Here is a 13,771-nt window from a genome sequence, read left to right as displayed (position 1 = left end):
AATGTGTGAGCAGTTGAATACATCTTAGCTATACAGTCCTGTGGACTCGAGTGTTGGTGCGCATTTTATAGCCCAAAGCTCCGCATTTCGGAGAAAGACAATTACGCACGAGGGCAGCTCTCAGAGAGGATTAGATATGGAAAATCTGACTGTTTGAGTTGAAAGCACAAAATATGTTTTACCGTTCAGCACCAACAGAAGCCGGGATTCTGCTTTCATGTGAGCATATACCTGTGCGCCATGACATCTCCAAAATCCTTTCCATTACAGCCGCAACTCTGCGGCGCACCGACTTTTTTACAGCGTGCCTCGTCTTTTAAGTCGTTAAAGATTAGTAAAGTGGGTCAACAACCTGCAGACGCTTTCCAGCCTCAACGGGGGGGAGATGGTAAGTGTGCCGGAGCTCAAAGATGATTTACAATTACTGCCAAAGGATCACAAAAAGCTCTGCTTAACTTTCTGACTAAACACGCGCGTCTGGAAAACAGCGTGATAACCATATGCTTTCAATAAACTGGACAAATATACCCGTGAGATAGGAGATGGGGCCTCGATGTTGTAAAAGGCACAAAAAAGCAAACTAAATATTAAACTTTACAAATAATAATTGATGCCACATCTCTGTTTGGTGCATGAGCGCGGGCAGGTGCTGGTTTGAAGCCGTCTCCCCCTTGATTTTTATCAGGTTGCTGTAGAGTTCTGCTCATTATGCAAAGTGTGGGCAAACAGAAGCGGGCAGTTTCTGTGGACGAGGCCGATATCGGTGCAGACATGAACCGAGAAGCGATTTAACAATATTTAACAATAAACTGAGCAAGCTCTGCAGCAGGTGATACCTGCCCAGTGCTCCCGATTAAGACCTCCCCCGCTACTCCACTTTACTGTCTCTTCTGCTCATTTATGAAACCAAATCTATTTATTATTACTTTAGCAAACAGATGTACCAGGTGGGGCTTTATTTTCCCCTTTAGCTTTTTGTTTGAAGGACGTTTTGAGGAGGACAATCAAAGTCCAACAACTCGCTGACCAGATTGTTGTCATCCCAAACTAGCATAGAGGCCTTTCAATGCGCCCCCTCCTCTTGTGCTGTCTGGCAAAGAGCTGTTGGGAGGAATAAAGAAAAAAGGAAACTTCTTCAGGAAAGGAAAACCATCTTAAAAACATTTAATTGCAACCCGGATGCCATATGTACACCTCTTGTGAGACCCTCAGACAATGTGACTGCCTTTTAGAAAGTATAGAGTGCGCCTTGGAGATGTGTGCGTCTTTGGAGAGGTGCGCGCGTCGTGACCAGCGTGACCCAGAACACACTTTACACAAGAACTAATTCACTTTTAATGTGCTTTCCTTTCACGGCGGAGCATTGTCGCGCTCGCTGCGCTCCTGAAGACGGTGTACAGCAGCTACAATGGAGCGGCGGGGCTGTGGACGCGCTTCGTCTCTTTGTGAACATGGAGACTTTAGACACAAATGGGAGATGTTTGCTTCTTCTCTCACACTGATGCAGACGTTTAGTCTGTTCAAACCGCGCGTTTCCAAGAGGCTTTTTTAAGAAAGAAAAGAGCCAACGAGGACGCAGCAAACAAGTTATCCTGATTAAAGGTTTTCTTTGGGAACATATTTTTTCAACCTTTTTCATTTCGTTTCGATCAAACACAACACAAAAAATAAAAATGTATTTTATACTTGAAAAACAAATCTGAACATCCGTTGGTGTCCTTGAAGGACTTGATTTCACTACGTTGTTTTTGTGGTTTGAAAATTGTACACGCTTTGAAAAGTGTGTGACAAGAATCTACTTGAAATATATTCCGTTCCCGTCATTTGAGTAAAAATGCAAAAGAGAAGAACACATTTATTTAAATTTTTAGCAGTCATGAAGTTTTGCATCAAAAACTCCAATTCCAAATGCTTCTATTTTAGAGCAAACACAGGTTTCACTAAGAAACAGTTTGGATCATTTTATTCAAGGACAATAAACACAATAAAAAATAGAAGAAAAGAACAGATTTTCTTATCAAACACCTGCAGCAGGTAAAGGCCCTGCTCTCGCTCCCTGCAAATTCTAGACTATTTTATTTAAAGGAAAACACGTGTTAACTGAATATTTAATCAAGAACTAAGGATTTCAAATTAGATCCACGCAGCATTTAAGATTCTTTAAATCATTTCACATGACACTTGTCTTACTGGAGCTCCCAGACAGACAAAAATGAATTTAAATCCTTTGAGTTCCAGGTGAACGCCTCGATTCTGTATTTCTGATTTACGTATTTATAAGATAAACTTTCCTTCTTATGTCAGAAATTCTCTCTTTGCTGCAAAAATGCTCAGGGACTTTTGAAAAATCTGTTAAAATGTGTGTTTTTCTCTTCGTCAAAGTATCTTTTGTGTATTTGTTTGCACACAAATCTGAATATATTGGTTTGAAACCGAACAGTCTGACCCCTGCTGGTCGTTTTGTGGAACTGCAATCTCCGTCACATGTCCATAGAAGCGAATCTACTCTATTTGATGTATTTGTCTTCTATGAAGAGGTACGATGACGTTGACGTCTCGATGTCTACGTAAAATACTGCACTTCAATATATATCCCGGATATCATAATCCTAAAAACAGATGAAAAAGTAGGGAGGGGGGTCAGGAGGATGGAGGTTCATCTTCTGTAAAACGATGCATAACAACAGTTTTATTTTAAAATAAAAGAAATTAGAGGATAGGACTAAAGATAAACAAATAAGTTTTTTTATAATATTTAAAATGAATGGGACCATTTTTTTGTCTTTTTAATCAAAGAAAACTCTGTCCGTAAGTTATGAATTAAATTAAGTTGTGAAAAATACGTTTTTTGGTTGAGAGTTTCATTTTTTAATCATAATTCTCTCTTCTCTGCGGAGTTTCATACTGATTTACTTGATCACGTGGTCATAAGTTTCTTAAAAACAACAGAAAAACGTGTCAAACTCCTGCGCTTCGATGACAGATCTACAAATCATGCGGATCCACTTTCCGCGAAGCTTTGAGCCGCGCGGACCTGCGCCCTACGCTGTCAGATCGACATCTGCGCAGACATGCGCAGTGGGTCCCTTCCCGAATCCGGGTTAGCTTGCTGGCTTTGGTAGTAGCATGCAGATGCGAGCTGAGCGGCGGCTCCGCTGACAAGAGGTCAACAAGAAAGTCGGAGCGACGCTTCCCGAACACCATGGACTACTGGGTTTGTCTTCTTAAACTTTACTTCCTGTTTGTTTTTAGCGAACTGCGGTTCCGTCCATGTCGGAACGGACCAACTGGACTCTTCGGGGGGGGCGATGACTTGTTTGTGATCACATGATGAGGAGACTCTGCTTTCAGGAATAACAAGACTAAATGTTTGTTTGGGACCTTTGATGAGGCTGTGGGTCTATATCCGGGCTCGGGTCGGTACTTTGACCGCAGATTTGGACCCTTTACGCGGTCCGCTCCAACTTTAGTTTCCTGTCCTGACAGAAACCCCAAACGTTTGATGTTTTCCTCCTGTTTCCAGCCATCGCCCCTCTTTTGTTCATCGATGCGGATCCAGCACAGAAACTTTGATCCTGTTGACAGGAAGTTGTTCTGTCCAGCAGAGCTGCTCAGCTGTTTCCCTGGAATCGCACCAGCAACCCCTGAACAGCCTGACGCAGGAGGGCAGATGTCTGACAGATGTTCAGAGTTTTCTGACACAGTCAATGATCTAGATGATCATTTCTGGAGCTTGAAAGGCTTCCAGCAAACTTTCCAGACTCCTCATCAGACATCCCTGCTTCTGTCTGTGGACCCGCTTCTCAGCGGGTTCTGCAGGTTCTGCTGCAGGAAATTCAGGCTCGGCCTCCTCTGATCACAGAGGCTTCAGGGCAGCAGCTTGTAGTGGGAGTTTAGGGGCTGGCACGGGTCCAGGATGGGTGTCCACTCCGCCACAGGGACGCTGCTGCTCCCAGAACCTCTGTGTGCAGCTTCGTCTCCTGAGGAGAACTTCTCCGTTTGGGGAGGCCCGGGGGGGAATCGGTCTGGAAGTCTGCGGAGTGAGCCTTAATGGTTCTGTCTGGACGTTTTAGGTTCTGTCTGGACGTTCACGGTTCTGTCTGGATGTTCACGGTTCTGTCTGGACGTTCACGGTTCTGTCTGGATGTTTTAGGTTCTGTCTGGACGTTTTAGGTTCTGTCTGGACATTCTAGGTTCTGTCTGGACGTTCACGGTTCTGTCTGGATGTTCACGGTTCTGTCTGGACGTTCACGGTTCTGTCTGGATGTTCACGGTTCTGTCTGGACGTTCACGGTTCTGTCTGGATGTTTTAGGTTCTGTCTGGACGTTTTAGGTTCTGTCTGGACGTTCACGGTTCTGTCTGGATGTTCACGGTTCTGTCTGGACGTTTTAGGTTCTGTCTGGACATTCTAGGTTCTGTCTGGACGTTCACGGTTCTGTCTAGACGTTCACGGTTCTGTCTGGACGTTCACGGTTCTGTCTGGACGTTCACGGTTCTGTCTAGACGTTCACGGTTCTGTCTGGATGTTCACGGTTCTGTCTGGATGTTCACGGTTCTGTCTGGACGTTCATGGTTCTGTCTAGACGTTCACAGTTCTGTCTGGACGTTCACGGTTCTGTCTACATGTTTACGGTTCTGTCTAGACGTTCACGGTTCTGTCTGGACGTTCACGGTTCTGTCTGGACGCTCACGGTTCTGTCTACACGTTCACGGTTCTGTCTGGGCGTTCACGGTTCTGTCTAGACGTTCACGGTTCTGTCTACACGTTCACGGTTCTGTCTGGACGTTTTAGGTTCTGTCTGGACGTTCACGGTTCTGTCTACACGTTCACGGTTCTGTCTAGACGTTCACGGTTCTGTCTGGGCGTTCACGGTTCTGTCTGGACGTTCACGGTTCTGTCTGGACGTTCACGGTTCTGTCTGGACGTTCACGGTTCTGTCTGGACGTTTTAGGTTCTGTCTGGAGGTTGTAGGTTCTGTCTGGACGTTCACGGTTCTGTCTACACGTTCACGGTTCTGTCTGGACGTTCACGGTTCTGTCTGGACGTTCTAGCTTCTGTCTGGAGGTTGTAGGTTCTGTCTGGAGGTTGTAGGTTCTGTCTGGACGTTCACGGTTCTCTCTACACGTTCACGGTTCTGTCTAGACGTTCACGGTTCTGTCTGGGCGTTCACGGTTCTGTCTGGGCGTTCACGGTTCTGTCTGGACGTTTTAGGTTCTGTCTGGACGTTCACGGTTCTGTCTAGACGTTCACGGTTCTGTCTGGGCGTTCACGGTTCTGTCTAGACGTTCACGGTTCTGTCTGGACGTTCACGGTTCTGTCTGGACGTTCACGGTTCTGTCTGGACGTTTTAGGTTCTGTCTGGACGTTCACGGTTCTGTCTGGGCGTTCACGGTTCTGTCTGGACGTTTTAGGTTCTGTCTGGACGTTCACGGTTCTGTCTAGACGTTCACGGTTCTGTCTGGGCGTTCACGGTTCTGTCTAGACGTTCACGGTTCTGTCTGGACGTTCACGGTTCTGTCTGGACGTTCACGGTTCTGTCTGGACGTTTTAGGTTCTGTCTGGACGTTCACGGTTCTGTCTGGACGTTCACGGTTCTGTCTGGACGTTTTAGGTTCTGTCTGGTAGTTCACGGTTCTGTCTAGACGTTCAAGGTTCTGTCTAGACGTTCACGGTTCTGTGTGGACGTTCACGGTTCTGTCTGGGCGTTCACGGTTCTGTCTGGACGTTTTAGGTTCTGTCTGGACGTTCACGGTTCTGTCTAGACGTTCACGGTTCTGTCTGGGCGTTCACGGTTCTGTCTAGACGTTCACGGTTCTGTCTGGACGTTCACGGTTCTGTCTGGACGTTCACGGTTCTGTCTGGACGTTTTAGGTTCTGTCTGGACGTTCACGGTTCTGTCTGGACGTTCACGGTTCTGTCTGGACGTTTTAGGTTCTGTCTGGTAGTTCACGGTTCTGTCTAGACGTTCAAGGTTCTGTCTAGACGTTCACGGTTCTGTCTGGACGTTCACGGTTCTGTCTGGGCGTTCACGGTTCTGTCTGGACGTTTTAGGTTCTGTCTGGACGTTCACGGTTCTGTCTAGACGTTCACGGTTCTGTCTGGGCGTTCACGGTTCTGTCTAGACGTTCACGGTTCTGTCTGGACGTTCACGGTTCTGTCTGGACGTTCACGGTTCTGTCTGGACGTTTTAGGTTCTGTCTGGACGTTCACGGTTCTGTCTGGACGTTCACGGTTCTGTCTGGACGTTTTAGGTTCTGTCTGGTAGTTCACGGTTCTGTCTAGACGTTCAAGGTTCTGTCTAGACGTTCACGGTTCTGTCTGGACGTTCACGGTTCTGTCTGGGCGTTCACGGTTCTGTCTGGACGTTTTAGGTTCTGTCTGGACGTTCACGGTTCTGTCTAGACGTTCACGGTTCTGTCTGGGCGTTCACGGTTCTGTGTGGACGTTCACGGTTCTGTCTGGGCCTTCAAACGGCGTTCTGCTTGAGTGGGTTTGGAACCACTGCGGTTTGCGGCGCCGGTTCCACCACATCAGACGCTCGCCTCTGCGTGGCTTTGGGCCGACTCGCTGCAGTCTGCAGGAGATCCGGCCAAACCTGAATGAGAACATGCAGTCCAAACAGGCAGGTAGAACTGCACCTGTGGGGGCAGTTCTACCTGCCTCCAGGAACCTCCCCCTGAACCTCCTCCTGCTCCGTTTTCCAGAAAAAAGGAGCAGGAACCTCATGTCAGTCAGAGGGACAGCAGCCTGGCGTGAGTGGGAGGAGTTCAGAGTTCTGGAGGGTTCCTTCTGAACCCAGCAGAACTTTCTCCTCTTTTGGGTCCGATTGCTCAAGGGTTTGAACCTTAAGCTCTGTCCATCAGATTGTGGTTCCTCGCTATCATCCGGCTGTAAAAAGGGCCTCAGGGGGAGATAAGGTGGAGATAAGTCAGGTGTTCTTGTGTAACCACCTCCTTTCTTCTGAAATCCCGGGGTTTGCCGCTCCGTCGCCGCCGGCCGGCCTCATTATTTCTGCAGCGGCGGTTTAAGGAGCCGCCGTGGCCTCCAGGCGTGTTTCAGGGGAACTTCCTGTCTGGTCTGCAGCAGAGCCTCACACCTGGATGTGTTGAGACACTTTTGGTGGTGGGAGGGGCTTGCTGATAGTCATCCAGGTAGCTTTATCTGCAGCTGCTGAGCTCAGAGCAAACCTTCAGCCTCTACCTGAGCAGGTGTTGCTGTGTGAGGGAAGAGTCCTGTCATGGTAAGTGAACAGGTAACACAGGTGTGTGCAGACGGGACTGTGTGTTGTTGACGTGTTCCTCCGTGACGGTGACATGTGACCCCCTGTGTGAGCAGAGTGCCTTGGAGGTGTATACGGAGATGCTGCTGCTGTACCTGGAGGAGGCGCGGCGGCAGGTGAACTCCCACTGCGCCCCCCTGGAGCCGTGGCAGATCATCGGCGCCTCAGTGGCCGCTACGCTAGGAGCCGTCTGGATCAAAAGCGTCCTCTTCCAGCGAGAAAGTAAACCTTCACCCTGAGGGGGTCAACGTGTCCTCCTCTGGTTTTGAGGCTTTCTGTACTTTGTATCAGTGTAGCTGCATGGAATCGCCTCCTTATCTGGGCCGATGGGACTCCTGCACGGTCAGCATTGGCACATGTGACCTCTGGTGACCTCGGCTTTGTCTTTGCGGTTTGCAGGCCTGGTGTCCCGAGTGAAGAGGCAGTGCTTTCGACTGATCCGAAAAATCCCCTTCGTCGGCGTGTCGGTGAGTGCTGCTCAGCAGATCCGCTCTGACTCAGCCTCAGCCGCTGAGGGGGGGGCTGACCTTTGGCACGCCGTCACCTCGGTTCGTCTTTGCACGCTCCTGGAAGTGGCGTGCGGCCCTCACGCGGCTCTGTCCCCTCAGATCCAGCGGCAGCTCAACAAGGCCTTGGACGACATGTCCCACAGTCTGTGCACGCTGAAGGAGGGGATGACCTACACCACCAAGCTGCCCCCCAAGGGGCTGTCCCAGGGTCAGGTCATGGACAAGATCAAAGAGTACCAGACCCTCAGTAAGTGTGGACGTCCTCAGTCGGGGGGGGGGTTTGGTGGAGGTCCAGAAGCTGAAACAGGCTGTGGTTTTCAGATGATGTTCAGTGGGAGAAAGGACGCGTTTCTGGGGCCGTGTACTGGGGGGACGAGACCCTGACCAAACTGCTGGTGAAGGTCAGATAACCGTGAAAGCCTTGTGCCGCCCCTCTGAGGCTCCCAAGGTCACGGAAAAGCCCTTTGCTTCGTCCCAAAGGTTTACGGGGACTTCGCCTGGAGCAACCCTCTGCATCCCGACATCTTCCCTGGCGTCAGGAAGATGGAGGCGGAGGTGGTCAGAATGTCCTGCTCGCTGTTCAACGGGGGGCCCGACTCCTGCGGCACCGTGAGTCGCCATCTGTCAGCAAGCGGCGGGGAAAGCGTGAGCCTCACGTTCTGCCGTGCTGTCTGCAGGTCACCTCAGGAGGGACGGAGAGCATCCTGATGGCCTGCAAGGCGTACAGGGACATGGCGTACGAACGCGGCGTCAAACACCCGGAAATGTAAGGCGAGCGTCGCCGCACCGTGTTCAGCTGCCACAGAAAAGCTCATGTCTGTCTTGCTTCGTGCAGCCTGGCGCCCGTGAGTGTCCACGCCGCCTTTGACAAAGCAGCAAACTACTTTGGGATGAAGCTGGTCCACATCCCTCTGGACAAGAGCAGCATGAAGGTGGACGTGAAGGTGAGGACGCCGAGCGTCTGCGCCGTCCCCTGAGCTTCCTGACGTCTCTCATGTCCTCTCTGCTGCTGTTCCTCCAAGGCCATGAAGAGCGCCATCAGCAGGAACACGGCCATGTTGGTGTGCTCGGCGCCGCAGTTCCCTCACGGGGTCATCGATCCTGTGGAGGAGGTGGCCAAGGTCAGAGCGTCTCTCCCGGGAGATCTGCTGATGAAGTGCAGGGAGAAAGTCTCATGGGTTTCGTGTAATGTGTCACAGCTGGCTGTACGCTACAACCTCCCGCTGCACGTGGACGCCTGCCTGGGGGGGTTTCTCATCGTCTTCATGGCCAAGGCTGGTTACCCAATCGCCCCCTTTGACTTCAAGGTCAAAGGGGTCACCAGCATCTCGGCAGACACCCACAAAGTGAGGAGCGTCTTGCTTGTGTTGCATCTTCTCTGTCAGATTCTCCTGAACTTTGACCTTTCTCCTCAGTACGGTTACGCCCCCAAAGGCTCCTCGGTAGTCCTTTACAGCGAGAAGAAGTACCGCCAGTATCAGTACTTTGTGGCTCCAGACTGGCAGGGGGGCATCTACGCCTCCCCCTCCATCGCCGGCTCCAGGCCTGGAGGGATCATCGCCGCCTGCTGGGCCACCATGATGCACATGGGGGAGAACGGGTACGTGGACGCCACCCGGAAGATCATCAGCACGGCGCGCCGAATCAGAACGGGGTAAGAGGCAGGCCGCTGCAGCACAGAGCCGCTCAGAGGCCTCCAGCGTCTCACGCCCGCTGTGCCTTTCTGCTGACAGGATCAGGAAGATCAAAGGGGTCTTTGTGTTCGGAGACCCGGAGGTGTCGGTGGTGGCCATCGGCTCCGACCACTTTGACATTTTCCGCCTGTCCAACGCTCTGACGGCGAAGGGCTGGAATCTGAACACGCTGCAGTTTCCATCCAGGTGGGTGTGAAGCCGCAAACGGCCGCTCAGGACGTTCAGCGCCGTGACGCGGCGTGCTCCTGTTTCCCCAGCATCCACATCTGCTGCACGCTGCTGCACACCCAGCCCGGCGTGGCCGAGCGCTTCGTCCAGGACGTCAGAGACCAGGTGGCGGTCATTATGAAGAACCCCAAAGAGAAAACCACGGGAATGGTGAGTCCTGCACCGCCCCCCGCCCCCCCACCCCCAGAGGACGGCTTCCAGAAGAATCTGAGATGACGGGATGTCAACAGGGAGGCTGCAGAGAATGAGTGACAGACCGGGGTGGGGTCCCGGGATTCATACGGTCCAGTTCCAGAAATCCTTATTTAACACCTGTAGCTGCGTCTGCGTCTCCGTCTGCGTCTGCCGGAACTTTTCCAATGTTCTCACCATGAATCAGCTGATTCTGACGTGGAGAACAAGCCCTGATCAAAGCGTTAGCGTCTGTCTCAGACGTTGTGTCATGGAGGTGTCAGCGCTGACGTCTCTGGGGGCAAAGGTCAGAAAATGGTCCTGTTGAAGCTTTTTCACACAGATCCTCGGTCTTTTCTGTCCAAACCAGCAGCCAGAGAACAAGTGGCTGTAAAAACCAGCGTTGGCGTCATCGTCTGCATGATTTCAAGCAGACGTTCCAGCGTTTGGTCGTTTCTGCTGTTTTGGAGCAGAAACGACATTTCCTCGCACGCCGTTTGTTCTTTCTGTTCCTCTTTGCCGCTTGAACATTTACCGTGCGTCACCTCAGAGAGGAACTTCTGCTGCTGGAGTCACTTCTGCTTTAGGAGGTCCAGCTGAAGCCTCATCAGCCTCCCAGACAGAACCAGATCAAAACACGCGCTCTGCTGTTCTGACACCTTCAGAAAAAAACAAACTTCTGCCCTTCGTGCAGAAAATCCTGAACATTTGTCTGTTTTCAGGACGTGACGCTGCGTCTTTAAATGCTCACTCTGCATAACTCTAAAGTTACCACATAAGCTGGTCTACGTCTTGTGATTTTGTGGGACTCATTTTTAGACAAAATGTCCGATTTTTGTTCCCTTTTTGCTTCTTTTGTCACATCCAGACCTCTCTGAGTCAAATGTTGCTTCATGTCTTTGAAAGTTCATTAGAGCAGACATGGATGACGGATGGATGTTTGAGGAAGAGCTCAGGAGGATCTGGATTCTGATCGTCTCACTCCTGCCTCCTCTTCTCAGGGCGCCATCTACGGGATGGCCCAGTCCATCCCGGACAGATCCATGGTGACGGAAATCTCCAGAGGCTTCCTGGACTGTCTGTACAGCACCGAGCAGCCCAGGTCCAGCCGGGCCCTCATGAACGGCAACGGGAAGGCCCACTGACCGTCCCTGAGGGGCGCTCAGGGCGGGTCGTGGGAACGTCGGCGGGGCTCTCAGAAGCACGGCCTTCATGATTGGGGGCGTGCTTCTGCCTCCACGCCAGGAGCAGACGGGACCGGCTCCAAACGACTTCCAATGATTTGGCAGTAATTTAGCTCTTTGTTGTGTTCTGTGGTGAAATGATTTCAGTTTTTGTTGTTCTGTCTAATCTGCGACTGAAGCCTCAGACGTTTGTTGGTGGATTCTTCTGTTTTCACTCAGCAGAAGCACAAAGGGAAACCGCTGTTAGAGAGCGGCTGCGCAGACCTGTTACCCAGCATGCAACACTTGTTCTGAAGAAGCACTGCGATGCCCCCACAGGTGAAACGCACGTTTTTAGCCTTAGAGGGACGCTCTCGCCGCGGGCGCCGCCTCGGACGGTTCTGACTCACGGTTCCGTCAGACGTTCTGTTCGACTCCTGTGGATGGCGGTTTGTCTTGAATCTACCTCAGTCTCTAACGGTTTACTCACCTGGCCCTTCACGGACTGACCGCTGGTTTGGGAAGGGGAGGGGCTTCTGGACTGATTGGCGTATATGATGAAGAACAAGCAGCGCGTTTAGACATGAAGGTGTGGATTGATGACAGAAACCACAGACTCTCATCCTTTTATGTACTAAAGTGGCATTTCTGGTGTGTTTTTCCATGTTTGTGCAATAATTGTTTTTATTTGATGAAGTGTAACTTCCTGTAGATCCTCCGCGACGGTTTATCCAACTTCAACCACTGAACGTCCATCCATGGCTAACTCTATCTGTGTTCACTTTTCCGCGTTTTAAAGAGAAGAATGTATTCGATTCTGATCCAAGGTGTCGGGTCGGGAAGCGACGGCGGTTTTCAGCCGGAAAACCGCCGTGGCTACAAAACCGTCTCATCCTTTTAGAATTTTCTTTCTGAGAGTTTCAGGACAAATTGCTGAAACGTTTGTGTTGAGCGAATCTGCAGCTTTGTTTTGGTCTCAAGCTGATGTGACGTGAATGAACTAAATGAAAAACCGGACCCAAAAGGATCCGAAGGTGGAGGTTTGCCGACGGGCTGCTGGTTCTATTCTGAGAAATCTGTTCCTGATTGAGTTCAACGTTCTCCTGTCTGCACTGGGAACCAGACGTTAGAGGCCTTTTGTGATTCTTTTCAATAAAATACATTTAGTCTGATGACATCCTGGTTGCTTTTCTTGTTTCAAAACCACAGAAAACCACATCCTGTGAGCAGAAGTTAGCGCGTCTAAACACAACTGTTAACACTTGGAAGCCAGCTGTCAGTCTTTCAGGATGTCTGCATCTTCACGACGAACTGCGGGTTCCTCCAAGGCGGTTTCAGACGGCGAAGGCCGCTCACATCAGAGAAACCTGGTCGATGAAAGTGGCCAAGGAGACGTCGCGCTGGGACAGGCCCCCGCAGTCGTGAGTGCTGAGCGTGATCTGGACCTGGAGGAACAGAGACGCAGCTGAAAAAACGCCTTCTGCTCGGTGGAACGTCACAGACATTCATGCGTGTCCCAGAAAACATCCCTGTGAGGGTCTGAGCTGCTCTACAACGTCTGAAAAAACAGAAACAGCTGAGACTGAAGATCAACTGAAACAAAAAAACGGACTTGTAGGTTTTCCTGTTATCAGACACGGCTGTGTTTCTGGACATACGGACGTCAAAACATGTCATGTATGTGCAGAAACACAGCCGTGTCTGATAACAATGACCCTGAGGAGTCCGTTAATAATACAGACAGAGTTCTTGAAGCAATAGGAAAGGTCAGACATCTCCATGAACGCTGCGTCTGACCCGCCTGCAGACCTTGTTGTAAACGTTGAACCACTCGGGGTGGTGGTCCATCTTTTCTGCTCGCAAAGCCACTCTGGACATGAAACCAAACGCCTGGAAAAGCAGGACAGTCCGTGTCAGACATGAAGGGGGGGTTCGGCTGCAGGACGGCGGGCGTGTGGGGGGGGGCTGCTGACCTGGTTGAAGTCTTTGAACACAAACTCTTTGTAGATGGCGTCCCGACCCCCGACCTCCACCCACTGAGCGGAGCGCAGCATCGGCAGGACGTGGGCCCTCTCCTCCTCCGTCAGACTCTGGATCTTACCAGCCTGGGGGGGGGGCAGAAGTGATGTCAGAGGGGCGGCTGCACAAACAAAGACTGTGATTGGCTGCGTCTGGAAACAATGAGAGGCTGCATTCCTGTTTCACTGGTTCAAAGGTGTCTAATGCTGGGGGGTGGGGTCCCCTGACACCCCCGATGTGTCACATGATGCAGAGTCACATGGGCTGAAAGTGGCTTCAGAAAAAGAGATGATCTGCTGCACTAACGTCGTCCTGCATGAACATTGAACCAGCAGAACAAACAGACCTGCAGCACGGCGCTGACATCAACAGTTGTCATAGCAACGCCGTCCCCTGTGTGTGCGCTAACGAGAACACGGAGCAACGACATGAAGGCTCAACACAGACGGGAAAAGAGGAGGAGTCCACATGAGAAAGAGCATGACGTGTTCTTCAGTGAAACACGCGTGTGCGTGTTGGAGCGCGCCTGTGAGGATGTGGACTCACCATGCTCGGTCCGGGTGCTGCTGCTCTGCTCAGAGGCCCTCGCTGAACTGGAATGAATCCATCCGACACAGGGCTGTGGATCCGGCTGAGCTGCCCCTGCAGATGCCTGAGCAGAAGCCTGAAAGGCTGCGCGGCCACTCCCCCGTGGCTTAATCATTAA

General features: G+C 51.1%; 2 protein-coding genes across 3 annotated transcripts; one reads left to right on the top strand and one right to left on the bottom strand.

Moving 5' to 3' along the window:
* Positions 1-3,050: 3,050 nt before the first annotated feature.
* On the top strand, positions 3,051-12,221 carry sgpl1 (sphingosine-1-phosphate lyase 1). Of its 2 annotated transcripts, none has more exons than XM_004077513.5 (14): positions 3,051-3,214; positions 7,338-7,503; positions 7,681-7,748; positions 7,890-8,037; positions 8,112-8,191; positions 8,271-8,399; positions 8,468-8,556; positions 8,626-8,734; positions 8,813-8,911; positions 8,990-9,136; positions 9,206-9,444; positions 9,524-9,670; positions 9,742-9,862; positions 10,885-12,221. In XM_004077513.5, the coding sequence occupies exons 1-14, from the start codon at positions 3,203-3,205 to the stop codon at positions 11,026-11,028; spliced, it is 1,698 nt and encodes a 565-aa protein (XP_004077561.1). In that variant the 5' UTR covers positions 3,051-3,202; the 3' UTR covers positions 11,029-12,221. The 2 variants fall into 2 exon arrangements, with proteins under 2 accessions (XP_004077561.1, XP_011483083.1); XM_011484781.4 differs by lacking the exon at positions 3,051-3,214 and adding an exon at positions 5,874-7,242.
* pcbd1 (pterin-4 alpha-carbinolamine dehydratase/dimerization cofactor of hepatocyte nuclear factor 1 alpha) lies at positions 12,209-13,743 on the bottom strand. The gene is made up of 4 exons (XM_004077512.4): positions 13,612-13,743; positions 13,020-13,151; positions 12,856-12,936; positions 12,209-12,491 (listed from the first exon to the last, which is right to left on the bottom strand). The coding sequence occupies exons 1-4, from the start codon at positions 13,612-13,614 to the stop codon at positions 12,399-12,401; spliced, it is 309 nt and encodes a 102-aa protein (XP_004077560.1). The 5' UTR covers positions 13,615-13,743; the 3' UTR covers positions 12,209-12,398.
* Positions 13,744-13,771: the final 28 nt, after the last annotated feature.

This window comes from Oryzias latipes, chromosome 15 (genome assembly GCF_053564925.1).
Source record: "Oryzias latipes strain Hd-rR chromosome 15, Olatipes_Hd-rR_3.1".
In the NCBI taxonomy this organism is placed as follows: Eukaryota; Metazoa; Chordata; class Actinopteri; order Beloniformes; family Adrianichthyidae; genus Oryzias; species Oryzias latipes.
This window is presented reverse-complemented; position numbering and strand designations above follow the sequence as displayed.

Excerpts from the sequence above, each read along its gene's own strand:
- sgpl1 (XM_004077513.5), top strand. Across the intron at positions 7,749-7,889 it reads TCCCCTTCGTCGGCGTGTCG|ATCCAGCGGCAGCTCAACAA; the intron begins GTGAGTGCTGCT and ends CTGTCCCCTCAG. Across the intron at positions 8,038-8,111 it reads CAAAGAGTACCAGACCCTCA|ATGATGTTCAGTGGGAGAAA; the intron begins GTAAGTGTGGAC and ends TGTGGTTTTCAG.
- pcbd1 (XM_004077512.4), bottom strand. Across the intron at positions 12,937-13,019 it reads TGTTCAAAGACTTCAACCAG|GCGTTTGGTTTCATGTCCAG; the intron begins GTCAGCAGCCCC and ends CTGCTTTTCCAG. Across the intron at positions 12,492-12,855 it reads GGTTCAACGTTTACAACAAG|GTCCAGATCACGCTCAGCAC; the intron begins GTCTGCAGGCGG and ends CTGTTCCTCCAG.